General features: G+C 39.5%; 1 protein-coding gene across 1 annotated transcript; it reads left to right on the top strand.

Moving 5' to 3' along the window:
- The first annotated feature begins 1,111 nt into the window (after nt 1-1,111).
- On the top strand, nt 1,112-19,044 carry wdfy1 (WD repeat and FYVE domain containing 1). The gene is made up of 12 exons (XM_023283237.3): nt 1,112-1,313; nt 3,295-3,362; nt 3,509-3,582; nt 3,789-3,843; nt 8,259-8,409; nt 8,492-8,604; nt 12,938-13,064; nt 14,227-14,332; nt 14,588-14,689; nt 14,777-14,907; nt 15,045-15,153; nt 17,110-19,044. The coding sequence occupies exons 1-12, from the start codon at nt 1,177-1,179 to the stop codon at nt 17,167-17,169; spliced, it is 1,233 nt and encodes a 410-aa protein (XP_023139005.1). The 5' UTR covers nt 1,112-1,176; the 3' UTR covers nt 17,170-19,044.
- The last annotated feature ends 420 nt before the right edge of the window (nt 19,045-19,464 follow it).

Here is a 19,464-nt window from a genome sequence, read left to right as displayed (position 1 = left end):
AAGTAGATTAGGATGTGATCTGGCCCTGAAAAGATGATGATATGAATTAGCAGAAAATCTCTACTGTTTGTGATAGAAAGCAGAGAAGGATCTTAACCGAGTCCAGACGCAGTCACCACAAACATGGCAAAAAAACAATTCAGTACTATTTTAATTATGTGTGCTTTATTGGCATGAATATCTGTGCTGCCAAAGAGTTGACAATATATGTGTAATTTAAAAATCCGGTGATAAAATTAAGAAGAAAAACTAAAAAATATCATTTAAAGAGGGAAAATGAACAATGGCAAAAAGAAGAAAAAACTGTAAATATGTGTTTTGCATAAGATGTGAGAATTTATTTTAGTAACTTTAACACTGTGGAACTTCTACCCCCTATTCTAGGTTTGAATATTTAATTGTAGAACATAAATATCTAGAAATGTGAATGTCAATTTGGGTTCAGTCAGAAGTTGTAAATCTAGACTTCTATTTATTTATTTTTAAATTTAATGCTGTCTTCATCATTGTAAGTTTTCAGGTTTTGAAAAAGACAATAAAAACTTAAATTATCATCAGTGTATCACACTCTTATTGAGATCGGGACATCTAATCTGTTAAGTTTTACTCCTAATTTAATCATGGCATTGTACAACCCATCTTAAAAACTTCCCATAGAGCTACTTTAAAATCATTGTTTACTTGACTGAGAAGGTGTTTTGCTTCCCGACTTTAGAGTTTTATTTTATAGCTTTAGAATGGTAATCTACCTTTCTGAAAATGTCAATACCAAACCTGACAAGCTGAACCATAAATTCTGCTGCCTTTATTTTGAAATTTCAGGTCTAAAGTTGGAATTTCAGTTCTAGAATTATAAACTATTTGTACACATGTCAGTGTTCAGTTCTACATGCTTTAAAGAAGACAATAAAAACTAAAATTATCATTAGTGTCCTACACTGTTAATCCGTCTGGTTTTATTTATTTATTTTTTATTAAAGCCTAACAGCCTTTTGAGGGTCCAGTACGACTGACCGCTCACCTTTATAGGTAATACGGTATCTGCATTTGTTTTTGCGCACTCTGGCCGTCATTACGGTAATCCTGACAGCGGCTCCGGGTGTCAGCTGATCCTCCTTTACTGGCGAGTGAGGAGGAAAATCAGCTGAAGGAAAATACTGCTGGCTACTTCAAACCATGGCTGCGGAGATTCATTCAAGGCCCCAGACGGCCAGACCGGTCCTTCTCAACAAGATCGAGGGCCACTCAGACGCCGTCAACGCAGCCGTTTTAATACCCAAAGAGGATGGAGTTATCACCGTTAGCGAGGACAGGTGAGTCTGCCAAGCAGGCTAACGATAGCATTACAGTAGCTAGCGGGCTCGGTCTATTTGCTGGCCAGTGCCTGGATAATACCTGGCACACAGGCTGAAAGAGAACGAAATGAGAGAGAAGAAGCAACATGTTTGTCTCTCAGGTGGACACTTGGTGGTTCTCTGTCCCATACGGAGTCCAGAGGAGCAGAGGAAGGTGTGGGGAAAGAAATCCGCTCTTTTTCGTTGAATATTCCCGAGTAAACAACAAATTGTGATGGCAGACGAGATAAGAGCGTTTGTTATTTCTCTGTGCCGTTAATTTTACGACACTTAGCTGTATTAAAACATGTTGTGTATTGACTTAGCTAGTTAGCTACAGCTCACAGTAAACATCACTCTGGTAAACTAACCACTTGCTGCCTTCAGGTACTGTTCGGTTTTTGTTTTCGTCGTTGCAAAGGCTCTTCATGAAACACTTTAGCTAGACCTTGGAGTAGAAATAGCATTTTCTGGTGACTGTTTGATTAGGTGAGCAAACTAGGTGTAAGTTTAAATGGGTTCATGGTCGCTTTTACGTGTTTCTTTCATTGCGTTGTTTCCAAATTACGCACTTGTTGCAGTGACTGGTCTCTGCCCCCTGAACATCACACCTACACATGCTGGGGATCATAGAAAATCCTTTTCTTGTGGCGTTCTTGAGTAATTAGCCACACAAAAAATCCCGGAGGCAGCAGTAACCTTATTACTTAGCAGTCTCACTTTGGCATGAGTTAAATAATTGCAGCTGTGAATGTGTAAGCACTGTCATATCAGCCCAGCACATTCACTGGGTTAGAAATGTTGTAAGGACTGTCAGGCTTAGTAAGTAGAAGGAACTTAGTCGCTGTGAAGAAATGTGATGCAGTTTCCATCCCACATCTAACCAATTTGAAGTAAAAAGGGGAAGTTGCGGGGTGATGGTGCAGCCGACACTTTAATGAAACTGGGCTGGACAGCAGCTGCTTTCGATATTGTTTAAGCTGCTAATTTGCAGACATTTTACTGGAATAAAAATTAAACTAAAAGCTGGATTCCTTAAAGATGATTATGGAAATCTCGTTTGAAATTCACTTAAGCTGAAAACACAACAGTATACACTACCGCTCAAAAGTTTGGGGTTACCCACACAAATTTCCATGAAAACTCACACTTTTATTTATGTGCTAACATAATTATACAAGGGTTTTCTAATCATCAATTAGCCTTTCAACACCATTAGCTAACACAATGTAGCATTAGAACACAGGAGTGATGGTTGCTGGAAATGTTCCTCTGTACCCCTATGGAGATATTCCATTAAAAATCAGCCGTTTCGAGCTAGAATAGTCATTTATCACATTAACAATGTCTACACTGTATTTCTAATTCATTTAATATTATCTTCGTTGAAAAAAACTGCTTTTCTTTCAAAAATAAGGACATTTCTAAGTGACCCCAAACTTTTGAACCGTAGTGTTTATGATTTTTGCTCAGTTTTCTAGTTTTTGGATGTCATTTTTAGGGTTTGGGAGTTAAAACATGTACCATACAGTGTCATAGAGTATTAACTTATTGTTATAATGATCAGATTAGTATCAGAAGTGTTTTGCTGTATTAAGGAAGTACCAGAAGTTTACAGAGGTTCAAAGTACAGTTTCAGACGTGGTGTAGCGTTGAATCACCACTTCTGAAATATGGTTTCATCTGTGATGTGTACAAAGCTTGCATGCAGAGTCCCGTTTAATGAACAGAGTCAAGTAAGAACACAGTTTTAGGGCTGGTCTTCCCAAGAGGATTTGGGTTTCGTCTAAGCTGAAGACTTTATTAAATGCATGTTTCCATTTACTGTTTCCATTAAGCAAAATGTAATTAGTATTTTAATACAATAAAATAAATGGTGTACAGAATGGCCCTTGACTGTCTTTTGTAAGCAGACATTAATAAGTGCTTTGAATGAGATGTTTGTGACGCTTTCCTTCAGAACCATCCGGGTGTGGCTGAAGAGAGACAGCGGTCAATACTGGCCCAGCATCTACCACACAGTCTCCTGTAAGTAAGACTGCACATTATCTCTGGGAAAAGGAATAATAAATATGAGTTGACTCATATGTTGCTTGTTTGTGGTAATAAAAAGCAGCCAGCCTCTGTACATAGTGATGTCCCCACTCATATGTATCTCCTCCTTTCTCCTTTAGCTCCATGCTCTTGCATGTCATACCACCACGACAGCAGACGCATCTTCATAGGCCAGGACAATGGAGCTGTTGTGGTGAGTTAAGCTAATCAAACAAAAGGTTTCATATCGTCGCTTCAGATTTACTATTTTGGCTGTTCAAACACTTTAGTTGGGAAAAAAAAACAACCTCCATAGCCAATTTAAATTTCAATATTTGGTTTTCTTCAAATAGCTGTTAGGTAAGTGTAGTTATTTGGCTTGAAACTAGTTTTTTTTGTGTGTGTTTGCTTACCTTGTAGGAGTTTCTCATCTCTGAAGATTTCAACAAGATGAACCACGTCAAAACATATCCAGGTGAGATTATGATATGAGGACAAATTCAATACACGAGGTCAAGGCCAGTATGATTGCAAAAATGCGCGTGGGACTCAGCAATGAATAAAGGAAATGCAGTTTGCTTTCAGTGACTATGCATGCACTCTATGGACCTCATTCATGGATCAGTTATGTAGTTGAATTTACAGGCCTTATACTGTAGTTTTGTTTGATCTGTGCATGTGCGTTTCCATGGAGGGTTTATAGTATCAGAGAGGTGGCCCCACCCAACCCCAGGAGACTCTGAAGTGACACTACACTGTAATGAGCAATCGGACTAAGCAGAATTGTTGGAGAAGTGGACAACATTACTAGTTTCATTTTCCTTGAAATAGTAAAATGGAAACTCTTGAGAACACTGTGTTATTCCCCTTCATTGTGATTAATTGCAATTTTTAGGAACAGCAGGTAGCTGAAGTTTTTGCCTCTCATGTCATGATATGCATAAGTAAGTTGACTAGAAGTGTGTTGAAGCTTGTCAATAGACCATTAGATTTTATATGCTCTCATGTTTATCTTTATTGTGGCTCTCGATATCTTTCTTCAAGCTGCTCTGTGGACCTTTCCTGTTAACAAATTAAAGCTCTGTTACCATTTCTGTCGGTCTCACCCAACAGACGAATGTATTTCCTTTCCCATAAAACTTGTAATCTGAATATAGATATTTAAATTTGTGCTTTTTTAAAAACTTTTATGTTTGCTGGCTTACATGCTTAGTCTTTGTTGCTTTTGTTGGCACATTGAAGTGTTTCTTTGCACCAGTTGTTTATCAGTGGAATAGATGGAGACAGGTGTCAGAGCTACACTACTGTTCAAAAGTCCAGGGTCACCCAGGCAATTTCATGTTTTCCGTGAAAACTCACTCTTTTACTCATGTCCTAACATAATTGCACAAGGGTTTTCTAATCATCAATTAGCCTTTCAACACCATTAGCTAACACAATGTAGCATTAGAACACAGGAGTGATGGTTGCTGGAAATGTTCCTCTGTACCTCTATGTAGATATTCCATTCAAAATCAGCTGTTTCCAGCTAGAATAGTCATTTACCACATTAACAATGTCTACACTGGATTTCTGATTCATTTAATGTTATCTTAATTGAAAAAAATGGTTTTCTTTTAAAAAATAAAGACATTTCTAAGTGACCCCAAACCTTTGAACAGTAGTGTATATATAGATACATCATCTGGCCTGTGACATGAGGGAATTAGAGACTTTGCTGCTGCTTTTTGCTGTTCTTATGTTAGGAATGCAAAATATGAAACAATATTTCACATAGGTGAGAACTGATTTTAATGTTTCACCCTATTTAATCCCTCTCTTAAACTAGCTTAAATAAACAACAGCAACTGTTGATACCATGTTCAATTAAGCCAACTGTAAGGCTTTTTCTCTGCTGGAGCTTGCAGGCCATTTTAGAACATCCCGAACCTCCCCTTTAAAATCTCTTTCAGGTCTGTTAGCAGTTTAGCTACTTCTGAGTGGCTCTGAAAAGCTGCTGTGTGGTGCTTGACTTTGATTGGTTAAACTCTGAGAAGGCAACAAGCTCCAGATTCCCTGTATTTTTGTGTCCTTTCAATTAATTAGGCCTTTATTTATCTCCTAAATGTGGAAACATAGCCATTTTACAATGCAGTAAAAACAGAATACGCTTACAAATTACTTTCACAGAGTAAGTACCTCTCATTTATTTCAGTGTGAAAACCCACACTATCAGTTTGGCAATTGTCCTGTGTCGCTCAACATGTTTGCCATTTGTAACAAACCAACTAGTCGGATAATCGGTTGAAAATTTAGCCACTTGCAGTTGTTTTGGTTATAGATCGATACATGCATTGGGAAGTGTAACTTTCCAGAAGGGGCAGCTACCAGTGGTGTAGTTATGTGTATATGTCCACGTTTGTCAAATGGCATGTGTACAATACAAACGCAAAAATGAACCACAAAACATTGCCAGATAGCACTAGCAGATGGTCATATGCCACAGCACCTTTTAAACTATGCTTATGGGTTAAAGTGCAATACTTTTAGGAGATGTGATCTTTTTGCTCATTGATAATAACATGGAGACTCAACTGGCATCTTTATACAGTCATTACATCTTGATTTTATCTCCTGCCAAATTGCTTGGTCATAAGCAGACCTCTGTTCCTGTGACTGTATCAGCAGCTATTTAGCCTCCTTAGTGGAAAATCAAGTTTCAGGGGCAAATAGTCAGCCTGCTGCTGGAGAGGACAAAACACCACATGTCACCACTGTAATACTCCCATCTGCTTTCTGCAGCTTGTAGCAAAATCAACCCCACAGAGCAAAAACATGACTCGCAGTCAAATCAAATGGGCATTAGAGCGAGTCTGTGTACTTCAAAGACATACAGAGTTTAACATTCATTTGCGTTCTAGTAAACTTTTCCTCAGAGTTACAGACAAGAGAACGTTGTTTTTTTCACATCTCATTTGCCAGTGATCAAAAACAGCTTGCTTATGTTGAGTCTGGTTATAAATTGTTACGGCAGAATGATGGAGACAATCATAAAGCTCTCCTCTCTGGATTTCAGATAATTCCTAAGCAAGATTTGTGTTGTATTCTTATGTGAACATGCTCATTGTGACGTGATGAAGACTAGCAGTGTTGTTTCTTCACACTGAAAAAGTAACAGTCAGACAACAGAGACAGCAACAGGAGAAGAAAGCAGGCTTGAAGGATTTAGGGGATGAAAATGTTTCTCTAGTTCATGTGTTCACTACTTTTTAGGAAGAAACTAATCTTTGATTTAAAAAAAAGTCTAGAAAAATGATGCAGGGAAAAGGATTAAAAGTGTCGGTCTCAGTGACCCGATCCATGACCAATAGTTTGGTCATTCGGTGGTAAAATACAAGAGCGCAGTCAGGAAATAGTTTTTTTTATCGATCTTTGGCATTTGAGACGGAGATGACTTCCTTATGAGTTATGCTTATTTGTTATGCTTTAAATTACTCTTGGCTATAATAACTTCATTTATCAAATCGAGAACTTTTCACTGAAGTGCAATACAGTCATAGGGCCAGTGCAGTTTGCTTGTAATGTTATCTGTTTCACTGCAGCAATATTTTTTAGGTAATTTTGCCTTTAGATTCTCGCTTTTAAGTAGGTGTTAAGTTCAGACTCAGCTTTAATGGCAAAGTATGTACACAACATACAAGGAATTTGGTTTCGACTGTTGGTGTCACTGTAGGAATAAAGAAGGAAAATAATAAAATAACTATAGAAAGAAGAGCACAAATAAATATTGTAAAATATGTTGCACACAGGGATGATTTTGGTGTTTGAACAAAGCTGCAGTGGCTGCATAAACATGTGGCTGAAAAACAAACTGATTTGATGGCATATATTTGGACCTAAATGTCACTACCAAAATCTAATCACTTGGTCTTTGTGTCGTTTCAGACCTTCCCTGAAAATTTTATCCGTTTTTGAGTAATGTTGCTAACTGACAGACAAACCAACACCAATCGTCACATAACCCTACCGCGTTCCTTGGTGGAATAACTATATGAAATGCAGAGGAATCTGCTCAGAGTGATAAACCAACAGAGAATTATCCCTCAACTCATCTCTTCCTTTTTGCTTTGCATGGCATTTTAGTGTTTTTAGGCTCTTTTTTTAGCATTTGGGACCACAACTTTCTTGTTGTTGGTTCAATTCCACTGTTCCTCTTCAACATGTTTCTGTTACCAGAAAGTTATTGACTACCTGCCTAGCACCGGACATCAATCAGGCAAAGTTAACGTCAAGTTTGGGAACTTAGTGGAGCATGTATTGGAAAAAGAGCTGGGCTGGTGGAGAACAAAATGTAGCATAAATGTCAGACTTAATTAATGACAATGATGCTATATTAATCCTCTACATGAAAATAAGCCATAGTTTGCAGATGGTGTTGTGTTGTTACACTACCCAGTGTGGCCATAATATCAATTGATGCAACTGTAAACATGGTGCATAAAAAAATAACACAGCTGCTCATGTTGCGCGTTGATTATTAGCAGCCATTCACTTTTGAGTTTATTTGGCCAGACTTCAAAACAGTACAGTGCTTTAAAAGGAGTTCAGCCCATGCCCTGGCTTAAAACTACAGACGCTGACCGCAGAAATTTGAAAACAAAAGCGTGCACTAAGAGGTGATTGGAAGATGGACCATTAAGACTGAAGGGAATACAAATCCTCTGAAGGGATCTGCCTGTCTCAGTCTGGATTACAGGGACACTAAGCAGAGCCTCTGATGGGATCAGCATATGGAAAGGGCAAATTTGTCTTAGATGTGGTTCATCCATGACAGAATAGATGTGATCTTCTTTGATCTTTATCCAGTATGTCTTGTGCCTATTGAACACTTATTGTGTGTGTGTTTTGCAGCACACCAGAACCGTGTGTCAGATATGGTGTTCTCCCTGGAGAGTGAGTGGGTGGTGAGTACTGGCCATGACAAGAGTGTGAGCTGGATGTGCACCCAGAGTGGCAGCATGCTGGGGAGGCATTACTTCACTGCCTGGGCCTCCTGCCTACAGTATCCTTCATTCACCATCTGTGTGCAGCGTATAGAAAGTAGTGACACGTAAAGCCCTTTCAAGCCTTGACTCTTCGCTCAGATACGATCACGAGACGCAGCATGCCTTTGTTGGCGATTACTCAGGACAGATCACCCTGCTGAAACTGGAGAAGCAGACGTACTCCACCATCACTACACTGAAGGGTCACGAAGGTAACAGCACACAAGCTGCAAACATACACATCTACACGTATCAGTAGGTGAATCACAAGGCAATAATTGCACATTTCCACATGAAGACAGCCCTCTGATGCTTGAGCCAGACACTCAGACACAACAGCAGTAAATATCAGATGACCCAGATTCTTCCACATGACTTAATTATGTTGGAACATAAAAAAACTATTGAATCTAATATGACGACAAACGCTCTGTCATTTCCCTAAAAGCCTTTCAATGTTTTTCGACTTTCAGAAATGCATTTTACTTAATCAAAGAATTCCTGGTTGGTGTTGCTAAATCAGGGTTGAAGGACTATATCAGCCTGTGTGCTTTTAAGTTACATTACTGACCAGCTAATTCAATTCATGGTTATGTTGTTGCAGTTGTTAGATACATATTTCTTTCTGCCTTGCACGGCCCCTTAAGATTCAGTTCATATTGATTTGCATTCAGGTGCTCAAGTGAAGATCTGCCAGTAAAGCCATTCAGCTGCCACATCACGCTGCATTAATATAAACTAGAATGTTTGAACACTCCACAAAGAACACCAATAGTTATTAAATATCAATTTCACGCTGAGTCCAGAGTCACATGGTTATAAGTTGTTCCTCCTTTGTTCTCAGCAACTGTGTCCACATGAAAGCACAAAAACACAATCGAAGCACTGTACGGAGCCAAAACAACAGCTGGTGACATAACCCTGAAGCCATGTTGGTTAATGAGAAGCCTGAAAAAAGTTGCAGTAGACTACCAACAGTAATGCATCCAGAAAGGAGGGAATCCTATGAATTAACTGATTCCAATACCTCTGTTCCACAATATAGTGGAAAAGTAACGATATATTTATGTACATGAACATGGACACCATCCTGTCAGTAAAGTTGGCACCAGCTCTGTTTTGGTCATGTCTGCTATGGCACAAATTCACCTCATGTAAACATATGAGAGAATGACTCACACTCTGATATCAGAAGGTTGTCCATGTCTACACATCAACACTGGAGTTTTCCAAACACTCTCTTTTCAGTGAGGTATGTCTGCATTTGTGTGTGGACAAAATAATACCCATGTACACTACCAGTCAACAGTTTGGACACACCTTCTCATTTAAGGGTTTATCTTTCTCACTGAAGGCATCAAAACTGTGAATGAACACATATGGAATTATGTAGTAAACAAAAAAGTGTGAAATAAGTTATAATATGTATTATATTTTAGATTGTTTAAAATAGTCACCCTGTGCTTTGAGTACTGCTTTGCAAACTCTTGGCATTCTCTGGATGAAAAACCATTAAATGAGAAGGTGTGTCCAAACTTTTGATTGGTAGTCTATGTGTGAGCAGGGTGTCAGATTGAATGCTAATTTTAGCTCAACAACAGTACATAACTGCACTCTCCTGGAACACTGAACTCCAATGTGCACTGTCATTTGGCTGATCAGGACTTGAAGACCTGACCTACTGGTTCATTAACTAAAAGTAGCTTGTAAAGAACGAACTTCACACAGTAGTCATTTTTTCACAAGAAAATGACGAACGGCAAATGTCATGATGAGGAGCTTGACGATTACACACTCTGCAGAACTGTTGTACTGCATCAGTGTTAGTCAGAGTTTACAGAGGAGGAGGTGGTGCTGAGGCAAGCAGAGACAGTGGGAACGGGACACTGCCAGTGCATCATCAGATCAGCCTGCTGCCTGTTTGTTTCAGACTCTTGAAGGAACATACAGCAGCTGGTGGTGGAGCTGCAATGTTTTTGCTATGTTGACTTCTGATCTGCTGTTGTAGGGTTAATGAGGCAGCAGTGCAGAAGATGTGCTATCTTTTGTGACATGACATCCTGTTCAGTCATAGCCACTTATAGGTAGGGAATCGGTCCTGCTGAACAATCGAATAGGCAGCTGCACAGAAGGAAAGCCTACCATGCTTTGGGAAATAACTGACATGAACAGGCAATATAAACAGACAGTAGTTATTTGGCCTGACAACCATGCAAAACTGTTAGTGTTTTCCTTACGAGACAAAATGAAGAGTCTGCAAACAGTCTTTCAAATATACAACTGGGCTACGAAAGCCTTATGGGCCTGACATTTGCTCTCTATTTGGGAAGCAGTTTTTTTTTCCAGTTCCATTTTGGATGATGATAATGGAAAAATGCCATCTCACTTGCTGCTCTAGGAATTCTCATAACTGCTTGTTTTGGATGAGATCTGGCAGCCGTGCTGTTTTCATGCTCATCAAGGCGTTCAGTGGCCATTTGAGCCCTTCAGTGTTGAATGTGGTCATTGTGGAAAACCCACTCCCATAGTGATAGAAATGCATAATCAGAGGATAAATACATGACTCAGATGAGATTTATTCAGAGGTTCAGTGTCCTAGCAGCTGTGCCAAGAAAATGGATAGCAGAAAAAACTGAGCCCCCGGGACACTTTAGTGTGTGAAACAAACACTTTGCTGTGTTCTTCTGTGGACATTCATCACACATGAGCTCATGAGATTGTTGAGAACAAGGCAGGAGATGACTCATCTGACCAGATGACAATCTCCACTAGTCAAAAAGCCTATTTTTACCACAGCCATATTGCCTGCAGGTCAGCCAGATGGAACAGACATGTTAGGGCACCCTTCCCAATTACAAAATTTTGGAAAATGTGAAAAATACAAACTCTTACTTTGATGCAGTTTTAAACTTCCTGCCTCTCCCTTTGATCTGCAGATGTGCTTTGGTGCTTCTGTGAATGCATATTAATTGGACAGATGGTAATACATATTAATGGGTATGATGCTGGGCTCAAGCTGTGCACATGGAAAGCACCAAATATTTAATGGAAATTATGATCAATCAAAATTGGAAAACGGAACAAAAAGGTCAGACTTGATGTCTTTATCACATCAAAGGTTTTCCTTTCGTTGCAAGAATAGTTGGACATTTCAGGAAACATGAACATTTTCTTTCTTAGATGAGAAGATTGACATGACCGTGTCAATACTGTGTGGTAAATATGACGCTGCAGCTAGCAGCCACTTACCTTTCTTAAAGAAGGAGAGAGCTAATCTGGCTGTATCCAAAAGTGACACAACTGTTCTGTCAGCACTTCTACGTTATGTGTTATGTATTGACTGTTTGTCTAAAGTCCATAGAGCCTGGCTAGCTTCCCCTGTTCCCCCTATTTCCAGCACTTTTTACAATGCTAAGCTAACCGGCCGCTAGCTGTAGGTTTATCGTTTTTGTAAAATGTACAAACAACTCCTTCAATTATGGCTCAAATGTGGACTTATGAATGTATATTAACAACTTAACCCTTCACCAAAAAGTTAGACTGTAGTTGTTTTTAGACATGATGTAGATATGCTAATTTTATTCACAATACATGTGAGGTGAAGTCCAGACATTTAAAAGCAGACTTGATGACAGGATTCCATTGTTGGATAGTACTCTGTACATATGTGGCTGCTCTGTGGCTCGCGCAGCTACAGTTCCTGCTTGCCTGATCATTCCACCACATCCACCTTCAACATGACTGCAGCTTGCCTTTAACAGCCTTTATTATTCTTCATTTATATGCTGAAGGTTGGAAAAGTTAAGTCGTGGCAAGTTAGCTTTGTTGAAAATCTGTGCGACTTGATATTAGACAAGCATTTCAAGTATTTTCAGCAGGTACTGTGACAAAAGTAAATACTTATTTAAACAATGCAAGAGAGCAATATCAAAGTGTTTGCATTTCTAAGTGTAGGTTTTAGGTTATTGAAACCAAATGCTTTGTCACATTTGAACATTGTAGTGTCTGGTGTCAAATTTGGTGGGCAGAGTTAGAAACAAGTAACCACTTCAATTTAGCAAGTAAGCTAACTAGCAACAAGCTAAGAAACTATTTTCTCAATCAGAACCAACTTCATGCTTGTTTGGCAGGCTAACTTCTTGTAGCTACTACTAATTGACATTGAAGAAAGAAATGTTTTCAACACTTTCTTATTGTGGAGTCAGTTTTAAAATACACATTTGTCTTCTATTTAGCTGGCAACACAGTTAAAAGTACTTTCTTTTATTCTAAACCAGAAGGATCTGCTTAGTAACATGCTTTACTAATATGATTTACATCAGGGCTCATTCAGTTTTTGCTCAGATTTCTGCTTTAAGAAGAGAGGAAGGGATAGTATTCCAGCTGTAACTGCAGTCAGCTCCAGATTTAAGGCGTTTGATTGGAGCTGCCTGCAGTTCTCCCAGCTGTCACTGGGTGGAGCCAACAGGTCAGACCACAACACTCAATAAGCTCTCAGCAGCACATCATAACATGTGTAATGGCTTTGTTTTCTTTTGCATGCAGGTAGTATAGGAACCTTGTGGTGGGACCCTGTCCAGAGGCTGCTCTTCTCAGGGGCCTCCGACCACAGTGTCATCATGTGGGACATCGGGGGCCGCAAAGGACGAACGCTACTGTTGCAGGGACATCAGTAAGTGTGCCTGTGTTCACGCATAGGTGTAGAAATGTCTTTCATTTTGTCAAGGTGGTGTAGTTGTACTGGAGTTTCCTTAGGAAAAAAAACCCTTTTGCGTCCCTATTGTTGTCATTTCTTTTCACAGCAGCGTCTATCTACAGTATCTCTCTGTGACTCTCATCTCCACACTCTCTTGTCAAAGCCAGGTCTCAGTGGTGTCAGTTACAGCTGTCCCCAGGCACTGACTGACACTGTTTTTATCTCCTCTCCTCTGTCTTCATACATATTTCACCACCTCCCAGCCCCCCTCCCCCAGTTACAGGAGTTATCAGCAAAGCCCATGTATACTGATGCATGTCAGAGCATAGATCCTGTTGCACCCTAGCAGGATTTACAGACACTTGTCTCTCAGACAGCCATAAAAAAGAAAAATGACAAAAAACAGTTATAATGCTGCTGTAGTTCTGACAGGTCCTAAATCCCTTTTGGTCTCTTTTTAAGCATTGCTCCTGTCTTCGCTTTTTCTTCTCCTCTCCTCCATTTGACTAATATATTGAAATGCAGACTCACTTAATGTAATCAGAAATGTTTCTAATCATCAGTTAGCCTTTCAACACCTTAACTAACACAATGTTGCATTAGAACACAGGAGTGATGGTTGCTGGAAATGTTCCTCTGTACCCCTATGTAGATATTCCATTAAAAATCAGCCACTTCCAGCTAGAATAGTCATTTACCACATTACCAATGTCTAGACTGTATTTCTGATTCCTATAATGTTATCTTCATTGAAAAAAGTTGATCTTCTTTCAAAAATGAGGACATTTCTAAGTGACTCCAAACTTTTGAACGATAGTGTGGGTATTTTAGCCATTGCAAAAACAGAAATATTGATTGTAACACCTTCTAAATGAACAATGTAATATGCAAAAAAGACTGTTTTTGACCTTCACCAGTTTGTTTCCACAGCTCCACTGTGTTTATCAGATTGTTGCAAACTTTGTGTGCTGTATGGTTCTGGACAGGCAGTGAACAGTTTGTGTATATCAGGCTCTTGGTGGGAGATAGTTGTCTATGAACATTTGTAAGAGTGTCTTTGATAGAACCACACAAGAAATGAACATGAAATCAAAAAGCCTAACAGACTGTCTCTTCCCTGCACTCTTTACTCCCTCAGTGAGCGTGTTCAGTCCCTGCGTTACCTCCAGCTGACGAGGCAATTGGTTTCGTGCTCAGCCGATGGAGGCATCGCAGTATGGAACATGGACACACAGAGAGAAGAGGTTTGAATCATTATTACACAGCAGTAACATCCACATATGTGAAGTCAAGTTGTTTTGCAGGCAGTTTTTTTCAACGAGTGTTTTATTGTTAGAGGTTGCTATCACTGGTGGACAATTTAGTTTTTTCCTCTGTATTTATTGCCTTCTTAAAGATGATTTTGCCAGCATTGTTCACTGATAGAGTTAATTTAATGGACCACATTGCAGTATCTCTGCATGTTTAATTGTAGCCTTGAACTGTTTGTGTCTCTGCAGGCGCCTCAATGGTTAGACAGTGACTCTTGTCAGAAGTGTGAGCAACCTTTCTTCTGGAATATCAAGCAGATGTGGGATACTAAGACTCTGGGGCTCAGACAGGTAGGAGAATCTGACCGGTGTGCTTTCGTAGTTGTGATTTCCTTGTTATTAGTCATTATCTGATACGGGTGTGTCTCCTGTGTGCAGCACCACTGCAGGAAGTGTGGCAAAGCTGTGTGTGGAAAATGTAGCTCTAAACGCTCTACGTTCCCAATCATGGGCTTCGAGTTCCCCGTGCGGGTGTGTGACGCCTGCTTCGACACCATCAAAGAAGAAGAGTGAGTAAAGAGCTTTGCTACATTTTGCAATACTTTGCTATGTTATACCCCTGTTTTCAGAGTACTGAGGGTAACTCTGATAAAAACTCTCTTTGTGTGTGTGTATGTGTGTGTGTGTGTGTGTGTGTGTGGTGCAGTCGAACACCGTTGGCCACTTTCCATGAGGGGAAACACAACATCGCCCACATGGACATGGACCCATCCAGAGGCCTCATGGTCACTTGTGGAAGCGACCGCATTGTTAAGGTCAGCAACAACAGCTCTTTGATACCAGATAATTCATGCATGTGATCAGGCTACGTCAAACACAGAGCCTTTGAGGCAAAGCTCTAACCAAAACTAATTCAATTAGTGTTACTTATTTTGAGCTGCTTACATTCAAATTTTTTTGGAGGAAATCAGAGTGTAGTACAGGTTGTCCTACAAAAACTTAAAGCCGTCATTTAGCTGAGGGCAAAACCTTACAAAAATAACAGCTTCCTGCTCTAAAAACAGCAAGAAGTTAGTTATAGTTGTTTGGCTCAATGATTTGGCCCATTTTCCAGTTTAGTTAAGAGATGACACAGTATTTGTAGAAATTAATTTGTACTCTTTCTTAAAGTCATGTCTCAGTCAGTCTGAGCACATAGTACCCTATTCGATTTTCACAGTATTTGTGTTGTGCAAAACAGAAAGATTTTATGTTAAGTATTTAGGCGCTGATGCCACTGTTCCAACTCAGTTCTCAGAAGATTGAGTTGAAAGTCAGAATTTACACCAAATTATGCAATGGGTAACCAGCCAATCATAGTTCCTAGAATAGGATTCCTACAGAAAGTAATAGGGGAACCAAATCCCACAAAAGTTTAAAAAAAAAGGACAGAATTTGTTTTAAAAATCATTACTATATGATGAATTAATAATTGTTTAACCCTCTGTTTAACCTTATTACCAAATAGTTTCTGGGTGTGTTTTGCTCCTGCTACATTTTTGCTCACTATGGGCTCAATTTTACTGCGATATAAAGCCCTGCACTTCTGTGGAAACAGAACAACCATAACTAACAAGAATTCAAAAATATCTTAAAAAAAAAAAAAAAAGTATTAATGCCATAAATCATAAGGAAAAAGATTAAATACAATTTCTTTCATTATTTATTTGACAAAAAAAAAAAATGGAGTCAACATGTATAACATTTTCTCAGTGCCCCAATGTGTTACCAATACTATAAAAAAAAGATGGTGGCTCTCCATACTGTAAACATTTTACCACTTACATTTTTACAGCCTCTTCAAACTCGGCGTTTTTCTCGCTGCTCTGCACATCAGCTGTAGAACGATATTTCCCCTTGCTGAATGTGTCTTCCAGCAACTTGCAGACAACGTGCTCGGTCCTTGTTTTTGCTTTCATGGTGCATTTCTTTAACTCAATTATCAATTATCTTTCATTTTGTGCTTAGTCTCCCTAATTTGTTTCCATTCTTGTCACCTGGCCGCTCTATGCAAACACAGCGTGCAGTTCAGCCGAAAGCCTCCTAAATTTTTGTCACATGGCTGGTGGTCACAGCTAATGACGTAAATTTTTTAGTTTTTAACCGAATCTAGCGCAATAATTCTTTCTTTTTTAATTTTCAAATGAGACATGTACAATAAAGTAATTTTGATAAAATGCAACCATTTTAAGCTTAGATTTGGTTCATTTTCTGGACAGAAGCACATGTCACACATTATTTGGATTGTTGAAGGTTGAAAACCCAAAGATTCCTTCTGCTTTTACAGTTTTTGGCTAAAAAATGGTGTAATTTTAAGGATAAAAAAATTTTTAAAAACTAATGACATGACCTTTTAAAGCTTCCAGAATGTCTTTAAAGTTCCGAGGTCTAAGTCATTTTTCAAGCAGAAACATCAAACGCTGCCTTGTTCTAACTTCTCAATAATGAGTTTTAATTTGTCTATTGCTAAACAAGCCATGTGAATCCATAAAACAAAGTGGAAGACATGTCAGTCCTGGAGTAGAGGGCTTAAAGGCTGTGTTGCTTCTCTGATAACACTCGTATTACTAATAATTCCCTTTTTCAATTACATTTATTTCATAATTTTGTGTAAGTGATCAGTGTAATGTCTCAGAGACCTGAAAACCAGAAACTGCTCCAACTAGCTGATGACTTCTAACAATAGTGATGCAGAAGCTCTTCTGTCATTGTTATTGGCTTTGTCTCCACAGATCTGGGATATGACACAGGTGGTTGGCTGTAGCTTAGCAACAGGCTTCTCCCCGCGCTGATTGGCCCGGTGCCCCCTCTCGCCCCATGCTCCGCCCACTCTTCCAATGTCATGGAAACCCCTCTGTACAGTACATCTCCCCACCACGCCTGGGATCTTCAGCTGCAACCAGGCCCGCTCTTGGTGAATGTGCGAGTGTGTGTGTGTGCGTGCGTGCGTGCGTGTGCGTGCATGTGCGTGTGCGTGCATGTGCGTGTGTCAGTAGTACAACCCTCCACATTCCTTTTGCTTCTCATGACAAAATTCTCTTTGATTTCACTAATTGTCAGTCTTACATTGAAGCGTGTTTGACTGATGTTGACTTTTTGCTCTGATCTGAAACAGAACCCTAAGCACAATGGTGTGTGTGTGTGTACATGTGTGCATGTATTGTAATGGTTTCTCCTATAGGAGGAATGGTATTGATGTTAGTGTTTACATTCAATATATCTAATGCTTCTTTTGACAGTAGTCATTTTTTTATTGCCCTTGCACTGTAAAGTTAGCCTTCACTATATTGCTGACCTGCCATTCCTGTAAAAACAAACTCTTTTCTTGCTCATTAGTGTGGCCCACTAACTGCATATTACTCCATCACTGTAAAACCCCCCTATCATGTGTACATACCCCTGCATCATTTGTATAGTAGATGCTTGAAATGACTCACTGATCAAAGTGATCTTGTTCCTCTCTCTCTTTCTGATTTCTTTTTCTCTTTCACTAGTTGGCCTTAAATCACTCTCAGGAGGTTTTACATCAGTAGGGTATCACTAGGTGGGGCTCCGATGATGTCAGTCGTACCCATTAGTAATGTGTAGTTACTGAAGCGTGGGGAGAGAATCAGTAAAACGGCCTCCTTGATGGACCAAGGAATTCTCTTGATACACCCACAGTCGCTGCAATAGATATTGGACACAGTTGTCAGATGTTTGCGTGACAGCGGCGACCCCGCTTCCACCTCATGATCACAGGTGAGGCATGGGAAATTGAAATGTGTTATCATGGTAACAAGCGCTGAGAGGGGCAACATCCTGTGGCAGCCATTCAGGGGTGTACCTAGAGGAAATGCCATTATTGGGACTTGTGATCATTTTGGTGTTGTGGATTGGATTTTACGCTGGTGGAAGCAAGTTTTAAAAAAAAACAAAAAAACGGCACAGCACCACCACTTCTTAGAATCGTATCACTGTCTTTAGAAAATTCTGATAAATATTACAAGTGTTTGCAGTGCAGAATTGGATTTCGTGCCCCTTGAAAGGCCCTTAGGTAATGGACCGGTACTCTGAACTAAATGTAGCAGTAAATGTTGACGTGTTCAATCGTCTCCAGCTAAATCTGAGGTCAGATCAGGGCTGCCTGTGTTCCTTCAAAAGCCTTAAAGAGAGAAGGACGCACTCACAGAGCCTTCTTAGTGGTTTGTCAGCGCTTACGACTGTTCACTCATGTTCATTCACACTCAAGCACTCATCTCATAAAAAAGCTCTGGATGTCTCGTTTTCCTTTCATCCTGTTTATTTTTTTTCACTTTCTGTCCTCAGTCGTCCTACCTACCCCCCCACCCACACACCCCCACACACCCCCACACACACACATCTGTGCATCAAGGATGTCTCATAACGCTCTCAGCACTGCACTGAATTGCACAACTTGTGATCTCTGTCTTTTGAATCGAATGAAACATTTTTTGTACGTTCAGACATGAGAGAGATAATAGCTGGATTCGATGTAGCGTCCTTGTAAATAGCAGCTAATATCTAACATTAGACTAACGCTTGCCTTATTGTAAGTGGGAAAAATGAGCATTATAATGTTTCTGATTTCAAAATGTAGTCACATTCCAGTTTTTTGATCATGTAGTGTATATTTATATTTGTAGTAAAGTATTTATCACTGTAAATGGTTGTTTACTTTTCTTTGTGCCCATCCAGTAGTCTTTTTTTTCTCCCTTAAACAAACAAACTAGAACATATTAAACACTCTTTTATGAAGCACATGCAAACTCAGAAATGTTGAGGTGAGCTGCAGCGTCAGATCATCTGGTGTTTTACACGCTAATAATGGTGGAGACTGATTGGTTAACAGAGTGACAGCAGTGGTTATCATATAGCTGTGATTGCTTTCCATCATCAGGAACTTAATCAATGATATGTAGATACTTGGGGTTAGACTGAAAGCTGACACTAAGTTAGAATAGCTGTTTTTTTTTACATTTTCCTTCAAAAATAGATTTTTGTTAGGGTGTAAAAGCCTCTGAAAACAGGGCTTTTTTGCCCCATTGTGGTTACTAAGTGCTGGTATAAAAATATGCCTTAAATTT

Source organism: Amphiprion ocellaris, chromosome 7 (assembly GCF_022539595.1).
Source record: "Amphiprion ocellaris isolate individual 3 ecotype Okinawa chromosome 7, ASM2253959v1, whole genome shotgun sequence".
In the NCBI taxonomy this organism is placed as follows: domain Eukaryota; kingdom Metazoa; phylum Chordata; class Actinopteri; family Pomacentridae; genus Amphiprion; species Amphiprion ocellaris.
This window is presented reverse-complemented; position numbering and strand designations above follow the sequence as displayed.

Coding starts and splice junctions, on each gene's coding strand:
- wdfy1 (XM_023283237.3), top strand. CDS start 1,177: ATGGCTGCGGAGATTCATTCAAGGCCCCAGACGGCCAGACCGGTCCTT. Junction 1,314..3,294: donor ATCACCGTTAGCGAGGACAG/GTGAGTCTGCCA, acceptor GCTTTCCTTCAG/AACCATCCGGGTGTGGCTGA. Junction 3,844..8,258: donor CCACGTCAAAACATATCCAG/GTGAGATTATGA, acceptor TGTGTTTTGCAG/CACACCAGAACCGTGTGTCA.